The sequence below is a fragment of the Myotis yumanensis genome, unplaced genomic scaffold, assembly GCF_028538775.1.
Source record: "Myotis yumanensis isolate MYYU_CA2020_CCGP unplaced genomic scaffold, mMyoYum1.0.hap1 SCAF_9, whole genome shotgun sequence".
NCBI lineage: Eukaryota > Metazoa > Chordata > Mammalia > Chiroptera > Vespertilionidae > Myotis > Myotis yumanensis.
This window is the reverse complement of record NW_027223760.1, coordinates 40,686,358-40,711,396: the sequence shown is the minus strand read 5'-3', so window position 1 is coordinate 40,711,396 and position 25,039 is coordinate 40,686,358. Positions and strand designations below refer to the sequence as shown.

The following is a 25,039-nucleotide window of genomic DNA, read 5'->3' as shown; positions in this document are numbered from 1 at the left end:
TTCTTTCTGCAGATTTTTCTCTGTTCCCTCCTTCAACCCCCTACACATTTATGTGCCCCTAATGGAAAAAATACCTTTGGGATTTCAAAACTCCTAATGGAATTAACTCTGGTAATTACTTTTCTCACTCAGAATCCCTAAACCATTCTTCTCCACAATGGTCCTTATTTATTACTATTGTATAAACACATTCTCATTTCCTCAACCCCCCCGCGTCCAAATGTACCTGTGTCCCTTCCTCAGATGCCAGTAGTGCCTAAAAACTAGAAAATCTTATTTTCCTCACATAAGAGGTGCCGTCACATGACATATGCTGTTGGCGCCTGAATTTGATCTCAAAAGTATTTTTACTCATATGTTGATTCTCTTTCTTCAACTCCTACTTTCCTTTTTCCTGTGTTCTGTTTGTTATAATTTTGATGGTCTAGGTTTCTGCTATCCCTTTCCCTAACCTTCACTCCATTCTTCATGATAAGGTAAGGGAATAACTAGTCAAGAAACATATTCCGTCTCCTTAGAAGACGGTGAGGTGATGATGATGAAGCTGGTAGATTGTGCATTGTACATTGTTTACTTAAAAATGAATATTTTTCATGCACCCCTGTCACAGGTTGGAGGGAGTACAGCAAGTAGCAAAAAGCAGCATTTCCTGGAGTGCACTTGCAATTAAATTCCAAAATGTGAATAGTTTTTCTCTTTCTAAACGTGTGGGTAAATAAAGTCTGCGAAGTTGTTGATGTATTTAGAACAAGCTCTGGAAGTGACAGTGCTTCATTGCTCACTCTCCCTCCTCTACAAAGCCAGCTTGTTATTTAGAGAATAGAGTGTAAATGCCATGGAGCAACGTCTTTCATGCTCTGTCTAGCATAAGGCAGCTGCGAAAACACATGATCTGCAGCATCCAGGCTATTGCTGAAGTCTTTCCTATCAATGCAGATGTTCAACTTAAATGCTTGTGCTTTTAGACCTGAAAGACATAGGGGTGACGTGCTATAGGAGCACTAAAGATGTGTGGTGTTCCTTTCATTTGGTAGTCACAAAAGTTTGTTGAGTTTAAAATTGTATTCCAGGAAATAAAGATTCCATAGAAAGGATGCAATATTCTGATAGTACCAAATTCCCTTTGTATATATGATGTCTATGATTGTACATCCTTACTTTTCTTGCTAAAATTTATTGTAGCTTCACTGGAAGGTACGTTAAGAACTCAACTCTCTCAAGTGGGTCTGATACTGTCATTCCGTTAAGAGCAATGTGGTAGGTAAATAAACTGTTAATTACCTACTACTGATCAAACATACCACTCTGTGTCCACTGATGTTGAATATTAAAATTAGGTGCTGATGATATCAGAACACATTGACTTTAGTGGTTATAGTAAACTAGAGGCCTGATGCACAAAATTAGTGCAAGGGGCTCCGTCCTGCTGCCGTGCTGGCTACCTCAGCCCCCGCCCGCTGCGGTGGCCTGGGGCCTATGCTGCCTCTGCCTCAGCCCCCACCACAGTGACTTCATCCAGAAGGTTGTCTGAAAGGACGTCCAGAAGGTTGTCCAAAAGGACATCTGGAAGGAGGTCTGATCTAATTAGCATATTATTCTTTTATTATTATAGATGTATTCTGTCCATTAGAAGCATTTATATCAATTATTGAAACTACGTAATTTTGACTTATCCCCTTCAATTACTTAAGCAAATATTATCTCTCAGCAATGTCGGAATCAAATGATAAATTCCTTTTCATGATAAGATTTGCTAAGCATTGATTACATTCTGAGAGATCTCAAATTTGCATTTTCTTTATTGTGGTAGATTTATATTTTCCCTAAATAATTTAGCCTTGCTGTGAATTTTTCCAAGTAAAATCAATGTTGAAAATGCAGAGCAAAATATCTTTACATTTTTTTAAAGAAAAATATTTTCTCTTTAAAAGAGAAACCTGTTTTGTATAGAGAAGGGAAGCTCTATGAAGCTGGGGTTCACTATTTTATGCATTAGGATACACAGAAATCAGTACTGTGCATAAAAATATTTGAGTTAATGAATAAAACTAAGTTTAGATGGAAAAAATTATGTTCGATAGTGATATGTTATATAATATCAATTTAATGATATAGGAGAATCACTAACAACTAGGTGTTTTATGTGAAGACTAAGCACACCAGGACCAGCTAGTGTGGCTCAGTGGTTGAGCATTGACCTATGAACCAGGAGGTCACAGTTCTATTCCCAGTCAGGGTACATGCCCAGGTTGCAGGCTTGATTCCCAGTGTGGGGTGTGCAGGAGGCAGCTGATCAATGATTCTCTCTCATCATTGATGTCTCTATCTCTTTCTCCCTCCCCCTTCCTCTCTGAAATTTATATATATATATATATATATATATATATATATATATATATAAATATATATATATATATAAATAAAGTATTTTGGAAAAAAAACATATGAAATCCAAATTTTTTAATACTCTGAGGGCCTTGCCATTGATGAAGAGAGAGGTGTATCCTAGAGATCCCTGATAAAATTATTTCTTACAGAAAACTCTAAGGATTAAGCAGATGGATCAACAACCGTGGTACAGGCAAAGCTTGGACTTCCAGAAGCATTTTGTGATGGGACGATGATGCACATTAGGAATATCTCCCACTCCCTCTTCTTCCAATCAGTACAGGAAGGATGAAGGAGGAGGCAATAGTTTAAGGAAATCAGCTTGGTTTCTGCTAGTTTTCTTGATAGTTTGTACTATTGTTTTGGATCATTTTAATACAAAAGAACAGCTCATGCTTTGTGACAACATTTACTTGGGATTGGGTTTCTTTTTTTCATAAAAAGACCCTTTATTGAGTTAAAAAAGTGTTACACAAAGTAAAACACCTGCAGAGCAGGAGGTTGTGGAGAGGCTGTGCCCCCTGTGGAGTAGTGAGAGGGAAAAGAAGATGAGGCAGGAAGGCAGAGGCCCTAGATGGGGGTAGCCTTGCAAACTAATTGTTTTGCCACTGTCCAATCTGAAGAATGCTGTTGCTTAGTTTAATTTAATCTCTTATTTGTCCTGGCGAGGGAAGGAAGGAATAATATATGGGGAAAATAATTTTTCTTCATTATTTTATTTACCATGAGTATGTACCTACAGGGAAAAAATGCATGACTATAGGCAGGTGAAGCATCTAAGTAAATATGATATTAAATCATTACCAAAGGTAAGGTTCAAGTGTTCTCTGTCCCTCTTCCTAACTATCCTGATTCTTTAAGAAAAATCTTTACAAATGCATGTGAAAGCAGCATATTTTCATTTAATTACTCACACTTTGTTACAGAATGTTTAGTTAATAAATGACCATGTAAATCTACCTAAACTCCAATTAATCATTTTTCTTCCTTAGAATAAGAAATGTGGCATGCAGTTACATTGGACAATAAATTTTTGTTACTTTTCTTTACTTTTAAGAAAACAAAGTCTCTAACAAGTTATAGAGCTAGAGCTATTAGAAGCTTGTTAAATCCTGAATTTGAATCCTTTGTACATTTGTACCAAAAACCTGAAAGAGATTTTGACTGCTGGATCAAAATAGTATGGCATTTATATCAAACAAATATAATTGGGTAATGATATTTGAAAACCTAATTGTATAAGTTCTAAAAACACAATGCCATTATTGGTTCCCTAAAAGTGCATGCTAAAGTCACCCAACTAACTCATTTTTCATGATACGAAATTGTATGTAAAAGATGTATTTTTTTTTAAAGAAGACCCAGTGATCATTTTGCTTTTAATGATAAAAGAACCTAAATATGATCTCAAAGACTAGTTTTGTGGCAAGTTCACCTTCACTATAAAATATGCAATTAACTTTATAAGGTTTTAAAATGTGTTTGTGCAATCAACATTGGACAATTGTTGTATTAAATAATTATTTTTAGAAAAAACAATTAATTTTTTTGCTTCTTCCTTAACATGTTTATGGCACCTCCGTGCTGCCTCCCCTGGGAACCCCGCAGAGCATTTGGAAGTGTTATGGGAAGGGGTAATTATGCTGTCCAGGGAATTTGTCAGGGAGCAGAGCTGTGGGAGATTAAAGGAGATGTGATGGTTGCAGGGGTCACAGCCTTGATTTTGAGCCAAGACTCACTATCACTTTTTTAATTAAGTCTGAAAACTAGAAAGCTGTGGTGTAGTAACCACCTAGTACCAAGCAGGGCACATCTGACTAATTGGAAAGGAGTGAGCATGAGCGTGGGGCTTAACTCCCAAAACAAAGAATGAGAACAACCAAATATGAATGGCAGTTCATTAAAACAAACACTCCGTAAATAGAGACTTTCCTATTATAATTGACGTATACCCTCCCTTTGATATTTTAAAAATATAAATTCACTATTCCTATTTCAAAAGTATGAATAAATTAGCTCCTCTTCTAGCTTGTCCTTATGAAAGGCAAAAACAGCTTTCATTAGTAATGAAGCTTTGAATGCAGAGCATTTTTGTTTTTACATATTAAATAAAGTTTCAAAAATCATATTTATAGTATTAATGCATGTTATCTTTATTACTCTACTACACCAAAATTAAAAAGAAGGCACACGTTATGTTATATGGTCACATTCAAAGTACAGAGATAGCTCATTAGGATATTTAAAATACCTTATTTACCCAATTCACTATATTTTTGCCTTTTTATGGTTCCAATTCCTTTTCAGCACATTCCTTGGGTATTCAAACCTCAGATGATAAATTACTAATTTCAGATACCATTTAATAAGACTACGTTTTATAATTGCAAAATAATTTGTTATAGACATTTGACAAGCTTTATTCTTTCTTAGTAAGCTCAAATTAATATTAAATACAGTTATCTCTAAAATATACATATCTGATTTTTTTCCCTTTTGCTTCCTTTAGAAGTTATAGAGTACCAGAACCAAATATAATACCTTTTTGGAATGGAATGCCCATTCTTTTGTCTTGTTTTATCCAATGTCTATACTCAGAGTAAAATGAATGTACCCCACTGCCTGTGTTTCCAGGGGTTGCTAGTTTGTGAAGGCCGATAAATGAAGACTCAGATCAAAGGTTTCAGCCTCGAGTAATTGAACAGTAGACATGCAGTTTTTGGGGGTTGCCAGCCTGGGAGATCTTTTAATTATATGTTCCTGTCTACAGACTCTTCTTTTTTGAATGGGAAGTCTGTATTAAATACAGACTGGGATGGATTTGGGAGGGTGGAAGAAATCAGACACCTGGATGACCACTTCAGTTAAATTAATCATGGGAATCAAATGGGTGAAGATTTTAGTACTAGAAGATTTTTGGACAAGTTTACTTTATGGGCCTAAACAGTGCCTAGCATTCACCTTCCAATCAGTTACAATTTTCTTTTCCATTTCTGTTGGATAAACAAATGAAATTAGCAAATTGTGACCTTTCTCTTTTGTACTGAGGTAACCCTGACATCACATGCTACTCCGTTCTCACAAAACACATTCCATATATTGCAACAACCAGAATATGCAGCAGTTTCTTGCTGTCTTAATGTTGCTATTAGAGAAGAGAGAGGGACCTTTACCTTGACCCTGACCTCAATGGACAAATGGAGATCTCATTAGTCTAGACCCTTACACCTTAGAAGCATTCAGTTGCTGGTACGCAGAGACTAGCTGTGCTCAGACCTTTTTAAAAAATGCTCATTTACTGAATAGAAAATGGCAATCATTGGGAGTAATCATGAATGTTGTTTGATACTCCTTTCGGTGGAGAATATGACATTAGAACACTAACAAATCTCTGTCATGCCGTCCTAAAAGATCTGCTTTATTTCACCCTATAAAATAAACATATTTACGCCTGACCCAAAGGAAGGGTTCACCTCTAAAACTGACAGGCTCTTCATACAATGTCCCACCACATTTTTTCAATGCATGAGTTAGACATGGCATGAAGTCTTTTAGACTAGCTAGATTTCTTTTTTTTTTTTAATTAAATTTATTGGGGTGATAAATTCACAAAACCATACAGGTTTCAAGTGTACAATGCAATAAAACATCATCTGCACACAGCACCGTGTGCCCACTGCCTGCCTAGACTAGCTAGATTTCTTACCCCAATGCCTTAAACACCTTACAAATGACAGGAGACACACATAGTTTATTAAGAAATCTGCGTGTTGAAAGCTGCTCAAAATCAAACTCATAGCACTCAACACAGAGATTTATTTTTGAGTTTATCCCCCTTTTAATGGTCATAAATCTGAGAGATGAAGCACCATCTTTTAAAAATAAACTTTCTTCCAGCTGAAATATTCAAAGTTAACCATTATATAAAATATGTGATATCTTAAATAAAAGTATTTTCTTGAACATTGTACAAAATAGATTCATCACATGAGAGGTGTCTTATGGGGCAGGTGAAGGGCATTCCACTCAATACCGACTAATCACAGCATAGAATATGTATATACATAAACATGTAGGCACAGCCATATTTGCTTCCATTATAAATACGTTGCTATAATATTCAGTTAAGAATGTTTTTCTCAGCCCTTCTTGATCTTATCTGTAATGCCAAGCAGTGATTAGTTTCATTTTCCTCCCATTATTGACTGAAGATTGGATAATGACTGCAACATTTTGGCGAATTTGATATCCTAGCAATTATTTGTAACCAACCCACAAGCTCACAAACCTATGATTATTATATGCATTCAATTTTTATAGCTTACCTAATAGCTGAACTTCAGCAGAATTATTCCACAGCAGAAGTTCTCAGTTTTGTGTCATATTAGAATTACTTGGGGGAGTTTTTTGTTTTTTTAATGCCAATGTCAAACCTTACACCATACTCTCTTGGTGAGGGACCCAGGAATCAGCATTTTCTTAGAGCTTCCAGGAGATTCCAAGTGCAACCAAGGTAGAGAATCACTGTTCTTTAAGAAACAGAAACACCAATATCAGCAGAAAGTCAGTCCCCCACACCGAGCACTAAATTTACCATTAAAATCATGTTTTTTTGTCAGGCTGATGGGTGCCAAAGTAAATTTTTGACCCAATTATTTAGACTTTTGTGACACCATTCAGACACACCCTGGTATGTCATGGAGTGTGTCTGATTGCCTCCAGAACACTAGGCCAAAAGTGAACAATTTAGTTGGCTCTAGAGTCCCTCTTTTGGCAACAAGGCAAAGCTATGTGCCAGGACCTAGAAACCTGGCCTGTTAGGGCAGCACTATGAAAGCTGGACTGATGTCAACTTTGCACCCCTACCACCCCCACACACCCCCTAACGTGCTGTTATTCTTTCTTTCCACATGAAAACACCCCTCCTCTAGGTTTATCTAATGTTACATTTACCCAGGACCCGGTTCAATTATTCATGAGAAGCTAAGTCATTAGTTGATAAAAGTTTAAGGTATAATCCCTCCCAGAGGTTCCAAAATTTTAATAGGGTTTCTTGAAGGCCAGAAATATCAAAGTTGTAAAACTTTAATGACAGGCATGACTAGGAGAGGATTACATAATTGGACTCTGAGGGCCCTCTATATTACCCGTCTTCAAATTATACCACATAGGTAGTCTTGTCATTAGATCAGCCCCCCTGGAAAACATTAAGCTTCTGTTCATAGTAAATTAAGAGAACTCACTATTACCTGATCAAAAAAAAAATCTCTTTTTGTTCCAAATATGGTGCCTCCTTGGTCATATAAGTAGGATAGTTACTTACATTAGAAATTAGTTCATTATTATTTTACTCATGGTAAATTACCAGTAAAAATGCTTTACTTACTAAGGGAAGTGTGCTAATTAATTGCCTTCCAAAACTTTAATTTACTCTAAATCATTTATTATCGTAAAATGCCTTATAAGATGTCATACATTCTATGTAGTATCAATGGATATTAAAAACATGAGTGAAGTAACTATAGAATTTTAAATACTGCAATTGAGTTTTTAGGAGTAACAGCCACAGTTAGAAACCTTGCCTTTGTCAAATAAAATTATGTTGCCAGTCAATCGTTTAGTTAATTTCCTTAATGTTCTGGAACGGTCTCATTATAAACATTTTAACTATTTGTAAGCATTTAATAATTTAGATATAGCAATAAATGTCTATATATTTTATATAGAAAATCAGAAGTTTCACTGAGGGCTGTAATTGATAAATTCGACAAAAACAGGCTGGGGCTTGATAGCTTTAAATACCTCAATATCATGTCTATTAAGTTTTATTATTTTTGGCAATATGAACTGTAACAAAAATTATCATTTCTCGACATTATCTCAATTTTAATTACCATTTTTTCTTTCCACTGTTGCAAAGTGAGAGAAAATATTAAAGTGAAAGATTTTATACTTCCTGTTTGCCTCTGCTTACCATCACCCTCCCCACATTCACATTCTTTGTTTTGTCTCTCTCTTGAGAGAGAGAGAGAGAGAGAGAGAGAGAGAGCTGTTTTAAAGTGATAAATCCTGCAGTCACTAACGCAGTCGCTAACCTTAAACATTCTAAGAAATTGCATCATCACTTTGAAGGGCATCTGCCACTCAGGGAGGTTAATGCATTTGCTGCTTTCCAGTGGCAGAGGCTATCTCTTCTTAGCCATGACAGGACAAGAAAATTGACCTCCTGTTCCCAATTTCATATGGAATTTTTTCCCCAGATAGGGGCAGTGACCCTGCCAGAGGGATCCAAGTGCATGTAAAATCACATTTGACTTGATGATGGATGGCCAGTTATGTGGGTGCGAGCATCTGTTCTGATAAAGTTGGGGGCTGGGATAGGACACCTATGTGTTACTGCATTTCACTCTTGCCTCCAGCTGGGAGAAATATTTTAAGAAATTCCGTTTATTCCCAAAGGAGATGATGGGCCGTCCTTTCCTAAAATATAAAATGAGGACCTGATCTTGAATTTCATGACAGAATTTATGGGTCATTCTTTTATGTTTTTAATACATTTTTATTGATTTCAGAGAGGAAGGAAGAAGTAGAGATAGAAACATCAATGACAAAAGAGAATCATTGATCAGCTGCCTTCTGCACACCCTCCACTGGGGATTAAGCCCATGACTCGGGCATGTGCTTTGACTAGGAATCGAACCATGACATCCTGGTTCATAGGATGACACTCAACCACTGAGCCATACCAACCAGGCTCATTCTTTTAACTTATTATCCTAATAAATTACTTGTCTAGAGCTAATTTTATACTTTGGAGTTCTCCAGTGCATTCTACAAAAGACATTTTAATTTATCTCATAAAAATGTCTTCCAAGTTCTCCATGCTTTTTATTTTTAATTTATCATTTGTTCTCTTGTTCTCAGCACGTGGAAAGGTGTTTTCATTTGCCAAGTTACTTGTTTCCTGAGCACTAAGGTTTTGGCTTAGGTGATTACATTATAATTTATAAAGGTTTTGACAAATCTTTTCATTTTCCTAATGTTAGCATGACCTAATTAATATTTTCTCATTTTATTAATGAATGGGTTACACCAATATGAAGTTTGAATACATTTAATGTATAGCTTCCTCATTATATTTGAAGCTTATCAAAAAGTACAGGAGAGAAGATCAATAACAATAAATTGGTTATTTTTTGACCCATAATGACATACTTTTTTGACATAAGAACTCAACAGATATGAAATTGTATCTTCAGCATTAATTCTTATCTCTTTGTACTGCAGAATTAATTCTGCAGTTCTCATTGGTTTGCAAAATTTTGCAAATTTAAAAGTTCTAGAAAGTATCCTTTGGGTATTTTTGATTTGTGTTTTCCCAACTGGAGATGATATAGTTCATGATGAGATACAGTTCGTGAAGCTAGAGGAAACCTCGCTAGTCGATCTCATCCACTCCTCGTTCTCACCCTACAAATGGGAAACTTACTCTCCTGTAAATTATATATTCAGCAGCAAAATTGGGAACAAACACAGGTGTCTGCTCTTATGTTTTAAATTAATTTTTATCTTTAAGAACATGATCTCCTCTTACGTGTTTGACGTTAATAGAGGTTCTTTGTTTCCTTTTCTTCGCCTTCTGTTCTCTGTATTGTCTGATCCTTTGGGACCCATTCTTTTCTGTTTGTTGTAATCAGGTTATACAACATAAGCACGACTGCCAGGAGATAGCCTTGGGGATGTCTGGGGCAAATTATGAGAAAAGACTGAGGTACAGACTGGAGAAATGCCTACTTCCACAGGTGTCTGTGACCATTTATTATGGGTAAATGCGATTTGATAAATACATGCAATCAGGGAGACACCTGTAACACTCCTAAGAGATGTACCGTACTGAAACCCTATGACTAACCTGAGTCAACAAAGAAACTGTATATTTATACAAAGTCTCTGTTTATGGACCAAATAACAAAATGAGCAAAATAATGTACTAGATCCAAAAATATCAACATTCAAATGGTACGTGACCTTAGGAAGGTTTTAACTTTCTCCGTGAGCTTCTTTTCCTATTCTATAAAATGGGCAGCATTGTGCATTCATTATTGGTATGATGTGAAGGGCAAATTAAATGACATCAATTGGATATTTTTCATGTGGTACCTACCATCCAAGAGCCTTTCTGTTCATCTGAATCTTTCCTCCCTTCGTAGTTTTCAGAGAACACATGGGTGGCCTTTTTGGGTACTATTTGCCTTCTGACAGGTTGTAAACAACAGGGTTTTCTGGGAAGTGAATCGGTGCTTCTTGAGGACTGCTGGAAAGGGAAAACAGAAGAAGAATTTGTTAGCAGCTTAGTCACTAAGGCGACTTTTTGTGAAAGAAGGTCATCAGTGAATTGTACACATAGCATGGGCTTGCCTCCTCTCTTCATGTTTCCCTGAGTTAGCCACATCTGAAGAGAACCCACCCACCCAGGGGGCCTATTACCTATTAAGTGGCATCCGGTTCACATGGCAGCAGCTACAGTAATTGAGGCATGTAATTTAAGAGCAAATGAGCTTTTATTGGTTGTCTAACATTTCCAAACTGATCAAATGATGGCAAATAACGCACAGCCTCATTCCTACTATATCCAGATATACATCTATCAACAGTATTATTGGTATTATTTTCCTTGTCATTATAGTGATGAGTAGATTCAAATTCCATTTAATTAATGGAATATCAAAAGATTATAAAGTCACCTTCATTCTGCCTGGATTTGAAATTCAGTTATTATTCTGTCAGTAATGAACCTAGGAGGAAAATGTCATGTTAATAGAGAACGTGTCCAGATTACACCTGAGTCATTTTTTGTGGAAATACGTCAGTCTGGAAAAGACATATTTTTAAAGGTGCAAATGTTCAGTATGTCAGAGTGTCAGAATGCAAACTCCTGGTACATCTGGAAGTCATTTTTTTCTTAGAAAGAATGTTTTGTAAGATTAAATTATATGGGTTAAGCGACAGCTTTATTTTCATAGAGTTGAGACTAAAGATCTTTGTTAGAGGTCAAGAGAGGAAAATGCAGAGGCTGCTGAGCTGTGATGCTTTAACACCATGTCAAGCCATGCACCTGTCTAGAAATTGACGTCTCTGTTCTTATAAAAACAACAACCAAGTTAACATACTGGAAAACTCATAGAAATTTAAGGTTTAATAGTAATAGCACACATGTTGAAAGAATTTTTGCCTTCTATTCTGGTACTTTGAATTTAAATGTCAAGGGTAGAGGGGAGATAGTTTTTGTAAAATGCATTTTTTTTTATTGAGCTCATAAATAAGTAGATGATAAAGAAACAAAAGAAATTTTCTAAGAAAATAAAAACTAATTTTCCCTTGCAAGCTGAGATGGATGTGAATTGAAAGACAGAATAGAAAATTATACCAATCTACTGATGTTAGGAAAGCAAGGTTTTAACTTAAAATAGACTAGCTGTTGACAGTGATCATAGTAATCGTGTACTTGCAAAATTTCCTATTTTACTGTAAGCCTATGTAATAAGCCTACAGAGAAACTATGTCCACTTGACAGAGTATAATTAAGAAAGACCTGTTTCTGCAGGGGGGATTTTTATTTAATGCCATTGGCCAATAATTTATCAACATTAATGAAAGGAAGGAAGGAAGGAAGGAAGGAAGGAAGGAAGGAAGGAAGGAAGGAAGGAAAGAAGGAAGGGAGGGAGGAAGGGAGGGAGGAAGGGAGGGAGGGAGAAAGGAGTCCATATACATATATTAGCCATCCATTTGGTACTATGAATCATTTGATTCTTACAGCAACCCACTAATTAGTTATTATTATCTCCATCTTCACACATGTAGTTGAGATTTAGAGTTCATTCTTTGCACACGTCTTTACTGAGTGCCTACTAAACAAATGGCGAGCACTGGTCTAGGCTCTGGGAATACCAGTGACCAGGATGAAAAAAGTCACTCCTCTTATGGAACCTGCTTCCTGTCAGAGGAGGAAGAAAATATGGAAGTAAGGAAAAATATAAACAAACAGAAAACAAAACCAAGTATGCTTCAGGCAATAAAGGATATTAACGGCGAGGATAAAAGTGAGCGTGCCTAGGTGACACTTCCAATTTCTTAGACTGGGCAGACTTCACAGAGGAAAGATCCAAAGGACAAGAGGAGCCATCCCTGTGGAGGTCCGGAGGCACATCAGACAGAAAGGAAGAGGCAGACAAAGCTCTAAAGCCCATGCCCTGGAGCTGCGTGAGCAAGGGAGAAAGTGGAGCAACAGCCCAGTGAGGTGGGCAAAGGGCAGAGTGTGACAGAGTCTGAGCCAGGATTTTTATCTAAAGAACATCATGATCCGATTTCTGTTTTTAAAGGAAGTCACTGGCTACTGTGAGGTAAACCGATTGGGTAAAAGGGGAACTGGGAGAGAGCAGAAGCAAGAAAATGGAGGCTCTTTTTCTGGTCAATGAGTAGTTGTAGTGAAGATGTTGAGGACAGATAGTGTGGCCTTCAGGAAAAAAAGAATCAGGACAAAAACTAGATTTTTGCCAAAATCCAAAGAACCATTTACTAAGAGTAGAAGACTGACAGAGTTGGTTCAGGGGTAGAAAACCAGAGTTAATTATCATTTGCTAAACTGGAGAAGTTTCTTTATTAAGGCAACGGCAAGGATGTACTTGGTTAAAAAAGTATAGATTTGGGGGGTCAATATAGTATATAAAAATTGAGTCATATTATTTTGAAGAATTTCAAATATCAAATACTAGTATTATTTGAATCAGTATATGGTAAAGTAAAATGCAATTCCAATTTTAGTTAATTTTCTTGTTTTTTGTTATGTAACATTATTTATTAAAGAAAATATAATGTGTTATAGAACAATGATAAAAGTTGTTTGAAAAAGATACAGAATTTCAACAAAAACATAAAAATTTAGATGTGGGGGAATGGGTGAATATGTTCAAAAAGTTTAGAGCTTCCATTATATGCCCTGATGGTTTTGCTCAATGTTAGAGCGTTGTGGGTTCAATTCTTGGTCAAGGGCATATACCTCTCAGTTGCAGGCTTGATCCTGGCCCTGGTTCAGGCATGTGTGGGAGGCATCAATGTTTCTCTCTATATATCCACTTCCTCCCTCCCCTGGACTCTCTCTAAAACATTAATGGGAAAAATATCCTTAGGTGAGAATTATTTTTTTAAAAAAGTACAAAGGCAGTCAGAGAAAGACAAATACCACACGATCTCACTTATATGTAGAATCTAATGAGCAAAATAAACTGACAAACAAAATAGAACCAGAGGCATGGACACATGGAACAGGCTCGGGAATATTAGAGGGGAAGGTATGGGAAGGACTGGATAAAAGGGGAAGAGATTAGCCAAAGAACATTTTGCTTAGCCCATGGTCACAGACAAGTGCGGTGAAGGCCAGTAGATGGGGTGGGCTGGGAGAAGGCGGACATAGAGGGAGGGAAATGGTGGACATCTAAAACAGTGTCAACAATAAAAACAAATTTAAAATAAGAAATTAGAAAAGTACAAACTTCCAGTTACAAAATAAATAAGTCATGGGGATGTGTGTAGATCATGATGACTATAGTTAACAGTACTCTATTGTACATCTGAAAGTTGCTAAGAACGTAAATCTTAGAAGTACCCATCACAAGAAAAAAACTATATGAAATGATGGATGTGAATTAAACTTCTTGTGGTCATCATTTGCAATACAATCAGATCATTATGTTGTATACCTTTAAGTTACGCAATGCCCTGGCCAGGTGGCTGATTGGTTGGAGCATAGTCCCATACAACAAAAGGTTTCAGGTTCGATTTCCAGTCAGGGCACAAGTCTAGGTTGCCAGTTTAATCCTACTTGGGGCATGTAGGGGAGGCAAACGATTGATGTTTCTCTCTCACATCCTTGTTTCTCTCTCTCTCTCTCTCTCTCTCTCTCTCTTTCTCCCTTCCTCTCTCCCTCCCTCCCTCCCTCCCTCCCTTCCTCTCTCTCTCTCAAATCAACAAAAACATATCCTCAGATGAGGAGTTTTTAAAAATAGTCTTTAAACCTCCTTTCAACTTTTGCCCCCTTTGGCCTTTACGTAATTCAAAACCAACTGGTATTTAAAAAACAAATCTGGTTATAGAATTGCTCTTAAAGCCTGTGCAGGCCCTCCCATTACATTTAGACTAACATGTCACTCTTTACAAGCCTCTAAAGGAACACTGAGTGAATGGCACATTGTGGTCCCAGTTCAGGGTACCCCTGGGATGCAGATTCAGGTTAGGAAGCTATTCACATAGGACTTGCTCCTTTGTCCTCCAATGAAATTAGAATATAATCATAATTAAACAATTAGGCAATCAAAAATAAATTGTTAAATCACTGACGTTTAGGTAGTACATTTTACATTCTATGATTTTTAGTTCAATAATTTAAATACAAGCACATAAACACATACAGTACACGGATAGACAATAATACTGTGTAACCGTGGCCCAGGGTGACCTCGTGTTCGTAGAGGAGTTCAGAGACCTGTAAGCCAGAATAACATGTATAATACTGGCTAATATATATATATATATATATATATATATATATATATCAGAAATGAGTAATCTTAAAATTTTGACACTATTTTGTTTTCCTTGACCAAGGAAGTAAAAGGCTATTTAATATGTAGGCTGTTCATATGTACATTCCAAGTCTTTCTGCTTTTGTTGAAGAAGTTTATGATGAAAACTTGGAGCAGCACAATGCAATGCCTATTGTAGACCTTTGACTTGTAAGAAAGAATCTAAAAGTTCAGAGAATTCATGAAAGACCAGCCACAGACCATTGCTAGAAAGACTAATCAGCAAATCATTGAACTATTCCCTGTTTGCACTTTAAAAAGTCAATTGCTTATTTCTTTTTTTAAAATATATTTTATTGATTTTTTACAGAGAGGAAGAGAGAGAGATAGAGAGTCAGAAACATCGATGAGAGAGAAAGATCGATCAGCTGCCTCCTGCACATCTCCTACTGGGGATGTGCCCGCAACCCAGGTACATGCCCTTGACCGGGATCGAACCTGGGACCTTTCAGTGCGCAGGCCGACACTCTATTCACTGAGCCAAACCGGTTTCGGCAATTGCTTATTTCTTTACTACTCTGTTTCAACATTATTACAAGCCATTAGTGATCATTGATCAGATCTGTCAAAATCAGTGAAGCATGTTGCAAGAAGCCTTTTCCTTTTGAACCATTAAGAAATTGAAGAAAATTTCTAATGGTTATTTCCATATTCCATTGTTATTAATAATGCTTCCTATGTGTGCAACTCAATATGTTATTGTTGACTTCACTTTAAGATATGCATTGAATAAAAGGATTTATTAAAAAATAATGGGTCTCAGGAAGTCGCTAGTTTGCAGGTGACAGCGGAAGAAGTATACATTCAAGAAGCAAACATCCCTCCCTTGAAGATCTGTTTTTGTTTGAGAACCGAAAAAATGTGCACTCTCTCCACCCCATTTACACACTGAGGTGTGGAATTTAAATATGTTTTGACAAAGTGAGGAGAGCTGTCTCTGTAATATATTGCTGTCAATGAGTTTTAGAACTATTTCCCTTGCAGGTTAAGAAGAAAGGCCAGGAGAGGAAATGACTAAATCCTCTGTATGTCTTCATTGACAGCTGATAATTAACATGCAGCTTAGCAATAATAATTAGTTCCCTCTTGAGAAAATTTCCGGATGAACTCTGAGTTGGCGTAGCTCAGTTTCGTCTTGTTTCTTTGTCCACTGCCTCCCCCAAGTAATTCATGTTATTTTTAGAGGAAGAAGAACTCAAGACGAGCTCCCTCCTTTTAACCGAGTCAGCCCTGTCCATTGTTTGCACTGTGTTTTCTGGAGATTACCTGAGATTAGAGTGTCTGTTGTCCCCCCTTCCTGTATGTTTTCTGATTCTTTCATGTAAGCAGCTTGAAGCAGTCTGAAGGGATAAAGAAGTTAGCCATCGCTTAGTAAATATGCCGAGTCCGCGGACTATAATTTGGAACTAAGATCACTAATAATATTACTGAAAGTGCTAGCTCTAAAACTAAAAGGAGAAAAAAAATTGAGAAGGAGAAAAGCTTCCTGCTCCAGCTTCCTTTGGCTTTAGTATACACCAAGAAACAAAAAATATTTTAATTTTCTCAAAAGTAAGATGAAAATGTCACAAATTGATAAATGAAAGCAACATGAAAAATTCTGTAGGTATTTGAGACAATTTATAAAATAGGAATTAAAGTTAATAACAATTAAAATTGATATAAAACAATTTTTCTGTTGATGTTATTGCTGTTGAATTATTTTGAATTATAACAAGCCCAACTATTGAATATTGGGAAAACCTTCCATTTTATCTTATTTTTTTTTCTTTATTGATTAAGGTATTACTTATGTGTCCTTATCCCCCCATTCCTCCCCCCACCCCCCACTCATGCCCTCACCCCCCTGGTGTCTGTGTCCATTGGTTAGGCTTATATGCATGCCTACAAGTCCTTTGGTTGATCTCTCCCCCTTATCCCCACCTTCCCCTACCTTCCCTCTAAGGCAGCGGTTCTCAACCTGTGGGTCTCAACCCCTTTGGCGGTCGAACGACCCTTTCACAGGGGTGGCCTAAGACCATCCTGCATATCAGATATTTGCATTATGATTCATAACAGTAGCAACATTACAGTTATGAAGTAGCAACGAAAATAATTTTATGGTTGGGTCACAACATGAGGAACTGTATTTAAAGGGCCAGAAGGTTGAGAACCACTGCTCTAAGGTTTGATGGTCTGATCGATGCTTCTCTGTCTCTGGATCTGTTTTTGTTCATCACTTTATGCTATTCATTATATTCCCCAAATGAATGAGAAGATGTGATATTTATCTTTCTCTGATTGTCTTATTTAGCTTAGCATAATGCTCTCCAGTTCCATCCATGCTGTTGCAAATGGTAAAAGTCCCTTCTTTTTTATAGCAGCATAGTATTCCATTGTGTAGATGTACCACAGTTTTCTAATCCACTCATCTGCTGATGGGCACTTAGGCTGTTTTCAAATCTTAGCTATGGTAAATTGTGTCGCTATGAACATAGGGGTGCATATATCCTTTCTGATTGGTGTTTCTAGTTTCTTGGGATATATTCCTGGAAGTGGGATCACTGGGTTCAAATGGGAGTTATGAGGCTTTACAAAATACATTTGATTTCAGGTACATAACCCCCTAATAGACTTTCCCTAGTTGCTCCTGGAAAGAGTTTTATATATAATAGGTTACAGAGTCATTGTTAGAAGTATTGATCGACAGCCTCCTGGTTTGAGCCCCCAACCCAGGCATGCGCCCTGACTGGGATTGGAACCAACAACCACTTCTTGGTGCATGGGACGACACTCAATCAACTGAGCCACACTGACCAGGGCTCTAACAAAGAAATAGGAACTACCACCTTTAGATTATAAGAATTATAGCAAGTACAACAGAAATTGGCAAGTCATAAAATCAGGTGGAAATTGACCAATCTCTCTCTCTCTCTCTCTCTCTCTCTCTCTCTCTCTCTCCTCTCTCTCTCTCTCTCTTTCTCTCTCTCTCTCTCCTCTCTTCCTCCCTCCCTCCCTTTCTCCCTCCCTCTATCTCTCGTCTCTCTGTGCATACAAGGGTAATGAGGTCCTAATGACATCACTAGGAAACAAGCAAGGTCATCCCTAAATGAAATTCATTCATGGGGTACCTCCTTTACTGATTGGGCTTCCTCTACATTTCAATTCATACTTTTTAAATTTAGGCATGAACTAATCCACTGTAGCAACATTTTAGGGTAGAATCCTCATATTTGATTTCATTCATGACTTTCTCTATTTTCCAGCAAACTTATTCCCTAAGCTTTGAACCTTAGTATATTTGGTAACTCTAGAGTTACTTGTTAATGTCAGATAATATGTAACCATTTTTTGATCAGTTGCATCCTTGCCGATAATGATTTTACTGCATAAAACTTTGGGAATTTGGGCAACCTATTAGAATAACTGGGAAAACTTTTTTTAGAAAAGAATCCACTTATCAGTCCTGTTATGAAACCATAAGTGAGTATATGTAAAGGCATAGCTTTGATCTATATTTTTGTTATGGGATTGGATTTCTAAAATGCACAGGTTCTACTATTTGTGAATTCCTAATAAGGAAGGAAAAAAAGTCTGATTCTTTTTTGACAAATTTGTCTTTCAGGATTCAAGAACACCTAAATCTCTCAAATTTCTATTTTATTTCTCCCCCCAAAAAAGCACTTGATTATTCTCCCCATCTCTTCCTGAAAAGTTCTTCTAAGTTTCTTTATTAGATAGTCAAATGACTCAGTTCCACAAATTTTACCTTTATAAGGAATAATACGATTTTAGCAGTATTGTTTATTTTAAACTAAATATTAAAAGTTAGCCCTACTCCACAAAATTTGGGGTATCCACATAGTAGAGATATAGACAGTGAATACATCCGTAATAGATGAGAAAAGATACTTCATCTCTCTGTTCTCAGAAGCAGTATAAGATTGTGCAGAATTCTGTAGATTTGTCAGATTTCATGTTGTTCTATGGATGAGATGTTCTGGTCACCAGTATTCCACATTCTCTACCAGATGCATTAGACATCGACCTTTGGAAAATGAAGTCATCTTCTAATTTCCCAGGGAGCTCTCTTCAGGAATTCTCTAGCATGCAAGGTCTAGTATTACTATTGGAGGGGAGAGGTCCTCGTCCCCTACCGGTTGCTTGTGGAGTGGGCTTCTTGCGATATCCCAAGAAAAAGAATTTTCTGAGAATTGCATGGGAGAACGAGTGATTTTTATTTGCATATAATTAAATCCCTTTTCCAAGGTTGTATTTCCCTCAGCCTCACCAAGGAAGAAGTCCCATTTTGCCTTTAGCAGGACTAAAATCAAAGCCAGTGTTTGGAGCTTCTATTACATGTTGGAGCAATCCAACCCAGCATCAGGCTAGCTTGGTTTGTGTTCCTAGTTGCAACCCAGCAGTCCATTGCATGTGGGGTCCACAGGGCCACATGGCTATAGAGAAAACATGGGAGAAGGGCTGAGAGATAGAGATAGAGATAAAGGTGGAGATAGAGGTAGAGATAGAGATAGAGATAGAGATAGAGCACAATTTTTTCTTTAGGGGATTATGTATTTCCAAATTTTTGTGGTCCTGCAGTAGCCCTACCCATTCTGACCAATGATCTTTGTCCCCAGGTTTGACTGACAAGCTCCTTCCCTAGTCATCCCCACTTCACTGAGGATGCATCTATCTCCCCTTTGTTGGACCCCTTCCTGCAGTGATCTGTAGGGAATGGGCCAGTGCTTCCCTGAGAGTATGAAATTGAAGCTTCCTAGTGAAGCTGCCTACGTGACCATGTTTATAATGTGTTGCCTCCCTTTCACTCCTTTCCTATTATTAATAACTGACTAATTACAATGGTATCAGTATTGGGGATGATATCCTCTCTCATCATCAAAGACTCTCATATATCATTTACCAATCGTAAGTACTGAACTGCTACATGCATTTAAATACCTTCAACAAACAAACAAATGTATACACATAACATGTTTCCCAGATTCTGACTTCCTAAATTACATGTATGTTAGTTAAAACAAACAATTTGTAATTTCTGATGTTGGGAAGAATGCATAACAGTAGCCAAAACACAGTGGTAGAAAGTAGATCCCCACCAGGTTTATCAAAACTCGTCCCCACTATACTGAATGCTACCATGGGTTACCTCATTGTATTAACAAACCTGATCCTTTCCACACTTGAACAATTTGATTTTGGACATGACTTTCAAACCAATTTCTGAGTTGGTGTTCATCTGGAATTAAAGGGGAATATTTATTGTAGATTTGGGATGTTTGTTGCACATAGAGAAGTAAATATAAAAGTCCTTAAAAGAGTTTTTTACACAGCACTTTAAAGATTGTGAAGGATAATTCTTCCTGTATTTAAAAACATAGGATAAATACCTTAAGTTGAATTAAAGTTTTTAGATTCATAAACTTATAACAGATTTTAACTCCTGCACATTAAAATGTATTCCCAGTTGCACTCCATTTTTTTACACAATGCACAAATATTTTTAAATTTTTTCCAGTTTTGAGATATAGTTGTGATAAAACATTGTTAAGTGTAAAGTGTACAGGATATTGATTTGATATGTGTATATGTTACTAAATGACTACTTACAAGAAGTTTAGTTAGCCTCCAACAAGTCACATCGTTAGCATTTTTTTCTTTTGAAAACTTTTACGAACTTTTCTCTTAGGAACTTTCAAATATACAATATAGAATTGTTAATGCACGGTGTATTTTTAATCTTTTTGAGTAATACTTTTTACAACCTTTATATTTCTGATAAAATGAATGTAAACTACACAGTTCCAATAGGTATAAAAAATGGAGCCATGAGAAAAGTATTATAAAGGTATTTTTGTTTTCTCTTGTGTTTAGCATTCATTTCCTTTTGCATTTCAGAGCTCTTGGAATTAAACAGAACATCAATCTTTCATAGCCCTTTTGGGTTTCTTGATCTCCATACAATGCTGCTGGATGAATATCAAGAGAGACTCTTTGTGGGAGGCAAGAATCTTATGTATTCCCTCAGCTTGGAGCAAATCAGCAATGGCTACAGAGAGGTATGGAAATATCAAACTGTATTTCAGGAGGGAAAGTAAAGAGGTGAGGGAGATCTTATCTTGCATCAGGGTTATTAGGATTCTTTTTTTCATTACCTAAGTGATACTTCTTTTGAAAAAATGTAGTATTCATTAAAATGAAATCACCTTGAGAAAAGTTTATGAATTGAGGATATACAACATTCCACTTTTTAACACTGACCTCTGTATTCCCAGATGACCTCAGATTGGTGCATTTGACATCCCTCTTGCATGATGCTCCTTGTCACCGTATCCATTGTCCTGAAACTTGGGTTTGGAACATGCTGATTTATCAGCAGTCCCTGTAAGCTCTGTTACTCCCCAAATCCCAGCCTTAAGAAATATGGATATAGCTAACTCGTGTACTTCTGTTGGTACTATCAGTAATAAAGGTGGATGGTCTTTAAACCACATAGATTTAAAAATAATATTACAATAGGCAAGTGTCCAACATTTTTTGAGAAACTCTTAGCTATGATAAGAAAAATAGTTCTTAAAGTCTGTACTTATACAAAGTTAAATTGAGCTAAGTTTTTTTTTCTTTTTCAGGCCTATATCAAACTTACATAAAACATGTAGAAATATTTAGACCATAGTATTTTTTGGCATAAATGAAAGTATCTATATATATATATATATATAGCCAGCGACCATAACACCGGAATGACCTGAACAACCGGTTGCTATGATGCCCACTGAGGCCAGCGAACCCACCCGATCAGGGGTGGGGCCAGCTGGCCAATCTCCCTTGGCCTGTCCCCCCAGCCAGCCGAGCCCCTGATCTGCGCCCCCCACCCTGAATCGCCCACAGCCCCTCCCCCCTGCCAGCCCCGCCCCTGATCACTCCCCCAACCCCAATAGGGGGCGTGGCCAGCCAGTCAACCTCCTGCAGCTCCTCCTCCTGCCCAGCCCCACCCCAATAATGGCAGGGTTGACTGGCCAACCACCTGCAGCCCCTCTCCCTGGCCAGCCCTGCCCCTGATGGGCCCCCACCACCACATTTGGGGGTGGGGCCCACCAGCCAATCGCCCTCAGCCCCTCCCCAAAGCTGGCTTGGCCCTAATCGGGCCTTGATCAGGGCAGGCCAGCCGGCTAACCTCCCACTGTCTCCTCCTCCCTACAGGCCCAGCCCCAATCCACCATGATTGGGGCTGGGCTGGCTGGACCCCACCCGTGCACAAATTTGTGCACTGGGCCTCTAGTTTCTTTATAATTTACTTATTTATTATTGTGTGTCAAAATGATTGATGTTTATATTTTAAGGTCATTTTTATTAAAAATTCATGATTAAAAGCAGCATTCATTCATCCCTTACAGTTCCTAAACCCCAGAAGAAATCGCTTAAAATTATTTTTTTGTTTTTTCTGGTACCTACTCCCATATTTCTAAAAAAAATTTTTCTACTGTGGTTTTTTGGGTTTTTTTGGTATCGTTGATTTTAGAAGCTACCTGTTAATTTACTAGTAGTCAACTTAAGAAAGATGAATTTTCTTTTCTTGCAGTACCTTGAGCTGGGCTCTGTTATTGTACACCATTTCACCAGCAACCTCCCAACCATCAGTTCTCCATCGCAAAATAGCTATACCACAAGTTTTAGTTAAGTAATAATTATTTACATTATTATAATTAGGAAAATAGATCACACTTTTTTCTTTTTTTGCAATTTTATTTCCCTGGGATTAAATATTATCCCCTATTTTTCATTTGCTTATATTTTTAATTTTCCCCAAACTCTATACCAGAGTTTTTATATGCCTCTCAATATAATAAAACACATGAATTCCCATCAGTTCTAAAATTTTGGTGTTTTTTTTTAAAATATATTTTTATTGATTTCAGGGAGGATGGAGAGGGTAAGAGGGTTAGAGAGATAGAAACATCAGTGATGAGAGGGAATCATTGATCGGCTGCCTCCTGCACGCCCTACACTGGGGATCAAGCCCACAACCCAGGCATGTGCCCTGACTGGGAATGGAACCATGGCCTCCTAGTTCATAGATGCTGAGCCACGCCAGCCAGGACAGGTATTTAGATTTTAGCTTTTCTAGTGTGCAAAGCCAATCAGCACTCACCTATATATTATAGAACTTCCAAATTGTTGCTGATATTTCTTTGGCAACTCTACTTAAGTTCTGTTTGTCCTTTTTGAATTATGACTTCTTACTTTTGTTTTAGTAGTATCAGAATGAAGTAAAATCACATATTGTGTTCATCTCCAAATCTCTTTTTTTCTTCATCTTTAATTTTATTTTCTCTGTAATTCTGAAAAAATATTATTGACTTCTTTCTTTCCTCTTTCTCTCTCCACATAAAACACACACACACACACACACACACACACACACACAAACACACACCGTCCTCATTTAATGCCTTCGGTTGGTTCTTGGAACTGTGGAGAAAGACATATAATGAAACCAGTTTAATTGTTGGACCCAAAAGTTGAGTTCTGTGGCATCTCCTCAACATTATAATGAAATGGTATTATTTGAGGAACTGGTGTGTGTGTGTGTGTGTGTGTGTGTGTGTGTGTATGTGTGTGTGTGTTTGTGGTGTACACATCCTGAAGATATACACCAGGGATCTGACACCCAGAGATTAAGAATCTGCATTATGGAAGTAGTTGTGCTTGGATCAGGATTAGCTAACTCATAGAGTGGGAATCCACATGTATAACTGTGTGTACACACAATCTCTTAACAATTTTCCTGAGCCGTTTCTTCCTATGTGGAACAAAATCCAAGAGTTAGCACCGTTAGAGTGGAGGAAATTGAATCGCCCACTTATTCTCCTTTATTGTTTTGGCCTAATTATACCTTCAGGCCTTTAATGCTGGAAAGATTGGCTTTTATGGAGGAAATGACCTGTGAAAACTCTATAAGGGTAAGAGACCTGAAGAGTGATGAGGTTTTACGAACTGCATCTTAGGGAGCTAAATAAAATAGTGTGTGGCCATTGAAGCCTCAGGGTGCCATCCAGCAAGAATGTAGCCACAGATTATTAACTCGAATAACTTTCTTGTACTCAAGGGTGAATCCTCATTTTTTCTGGGGCCTGAAGTGTGTATGATTTGGCGGACCTCTTCAGGAAATATAATTAATTCAAACTTACAAATTTCACAATTGCTAAAGCCCCTCCCAGAACCATGAAAGATTAGGTGCCACTAAGGACTCCTGAAGCTTGAGCTTCAAGACTATAAAATAAGCTAGAAAATATTTATAATGTAATGGAGAAGATATGTATACATATGCCATATATATATATATATATATATATATATATATATTTCATAGATAGCATGTAACTTAAGTACGGTCCAAATAAAATGCTAGGAAAGTATACAAAAACTGGAGGTTGGGGTTTTCCTGGAGGAGATATAATTTAAGTTGATGTTGAATGATAGCTGGAATTTTGGTTCAGACAGATTGGTGACGAGAATAGACTGAGCAAAGGGGAAGAAGGACAGACATTGTTGAGCAGTTTGAAACAATGACTCTTCACCTTGGCGGAAGTAGATAGGTGAAGTGAGGGCATGTGGTTGGGGGCAGGGTACAGAGTTAAGGATAGTAATGTGGTTGTGACCAGATCCTGAAGAATAATGACCCCTGTGCTATTGAAAACAATCTTCTAGGCCAGCGGTTCTCAACCTGTGGGTCTCGACTCCTTTGGCGGTCGAACGACCCTTTCACAGGGGTCACCTAAGATCACCCTGCATATCAGATATTTACATTATGATTCATAACAGTAGCAACATTACAGTTATGAAGTAGCAACGAAAATAATTTTATGGTTGGGTCACAACATGAGGAACTGTATTTAAAGGGCCAGAAGGTTGAGAACCACTGCTTTAGGTAATGAAATTATTTCTTTTTTGTTCATTTGTTCTTGCTCTACAAAATCTTGCATGTCAAAACTACTTGTAAGAATAAATTG

At 37.3% G+C, this 25,039-nt stretch overlaps 1 protein-coding gene across 1 annotated transcript in view; it reads left to right on the top strand.

Moving 5' to 3' along the window:
- The window catches only part of SEMA3E (semaphorin 3E), a 233,406-nt gene that overhangs the window by 100,260 nt on the left and 108,107 nt on the right, over positions 1–25,039 (top strand). The window contains exon 2 of the mRNA XM_070424157.1: positions 20,925–21,085. Within this exon, the coding sequence (XP_070280258.1) occupies positions 20,925–21,085 (161 nt within the window). The remainder of the gene's footprint in view (positions 1–20,924; positions 21,086–25,039) is intronic.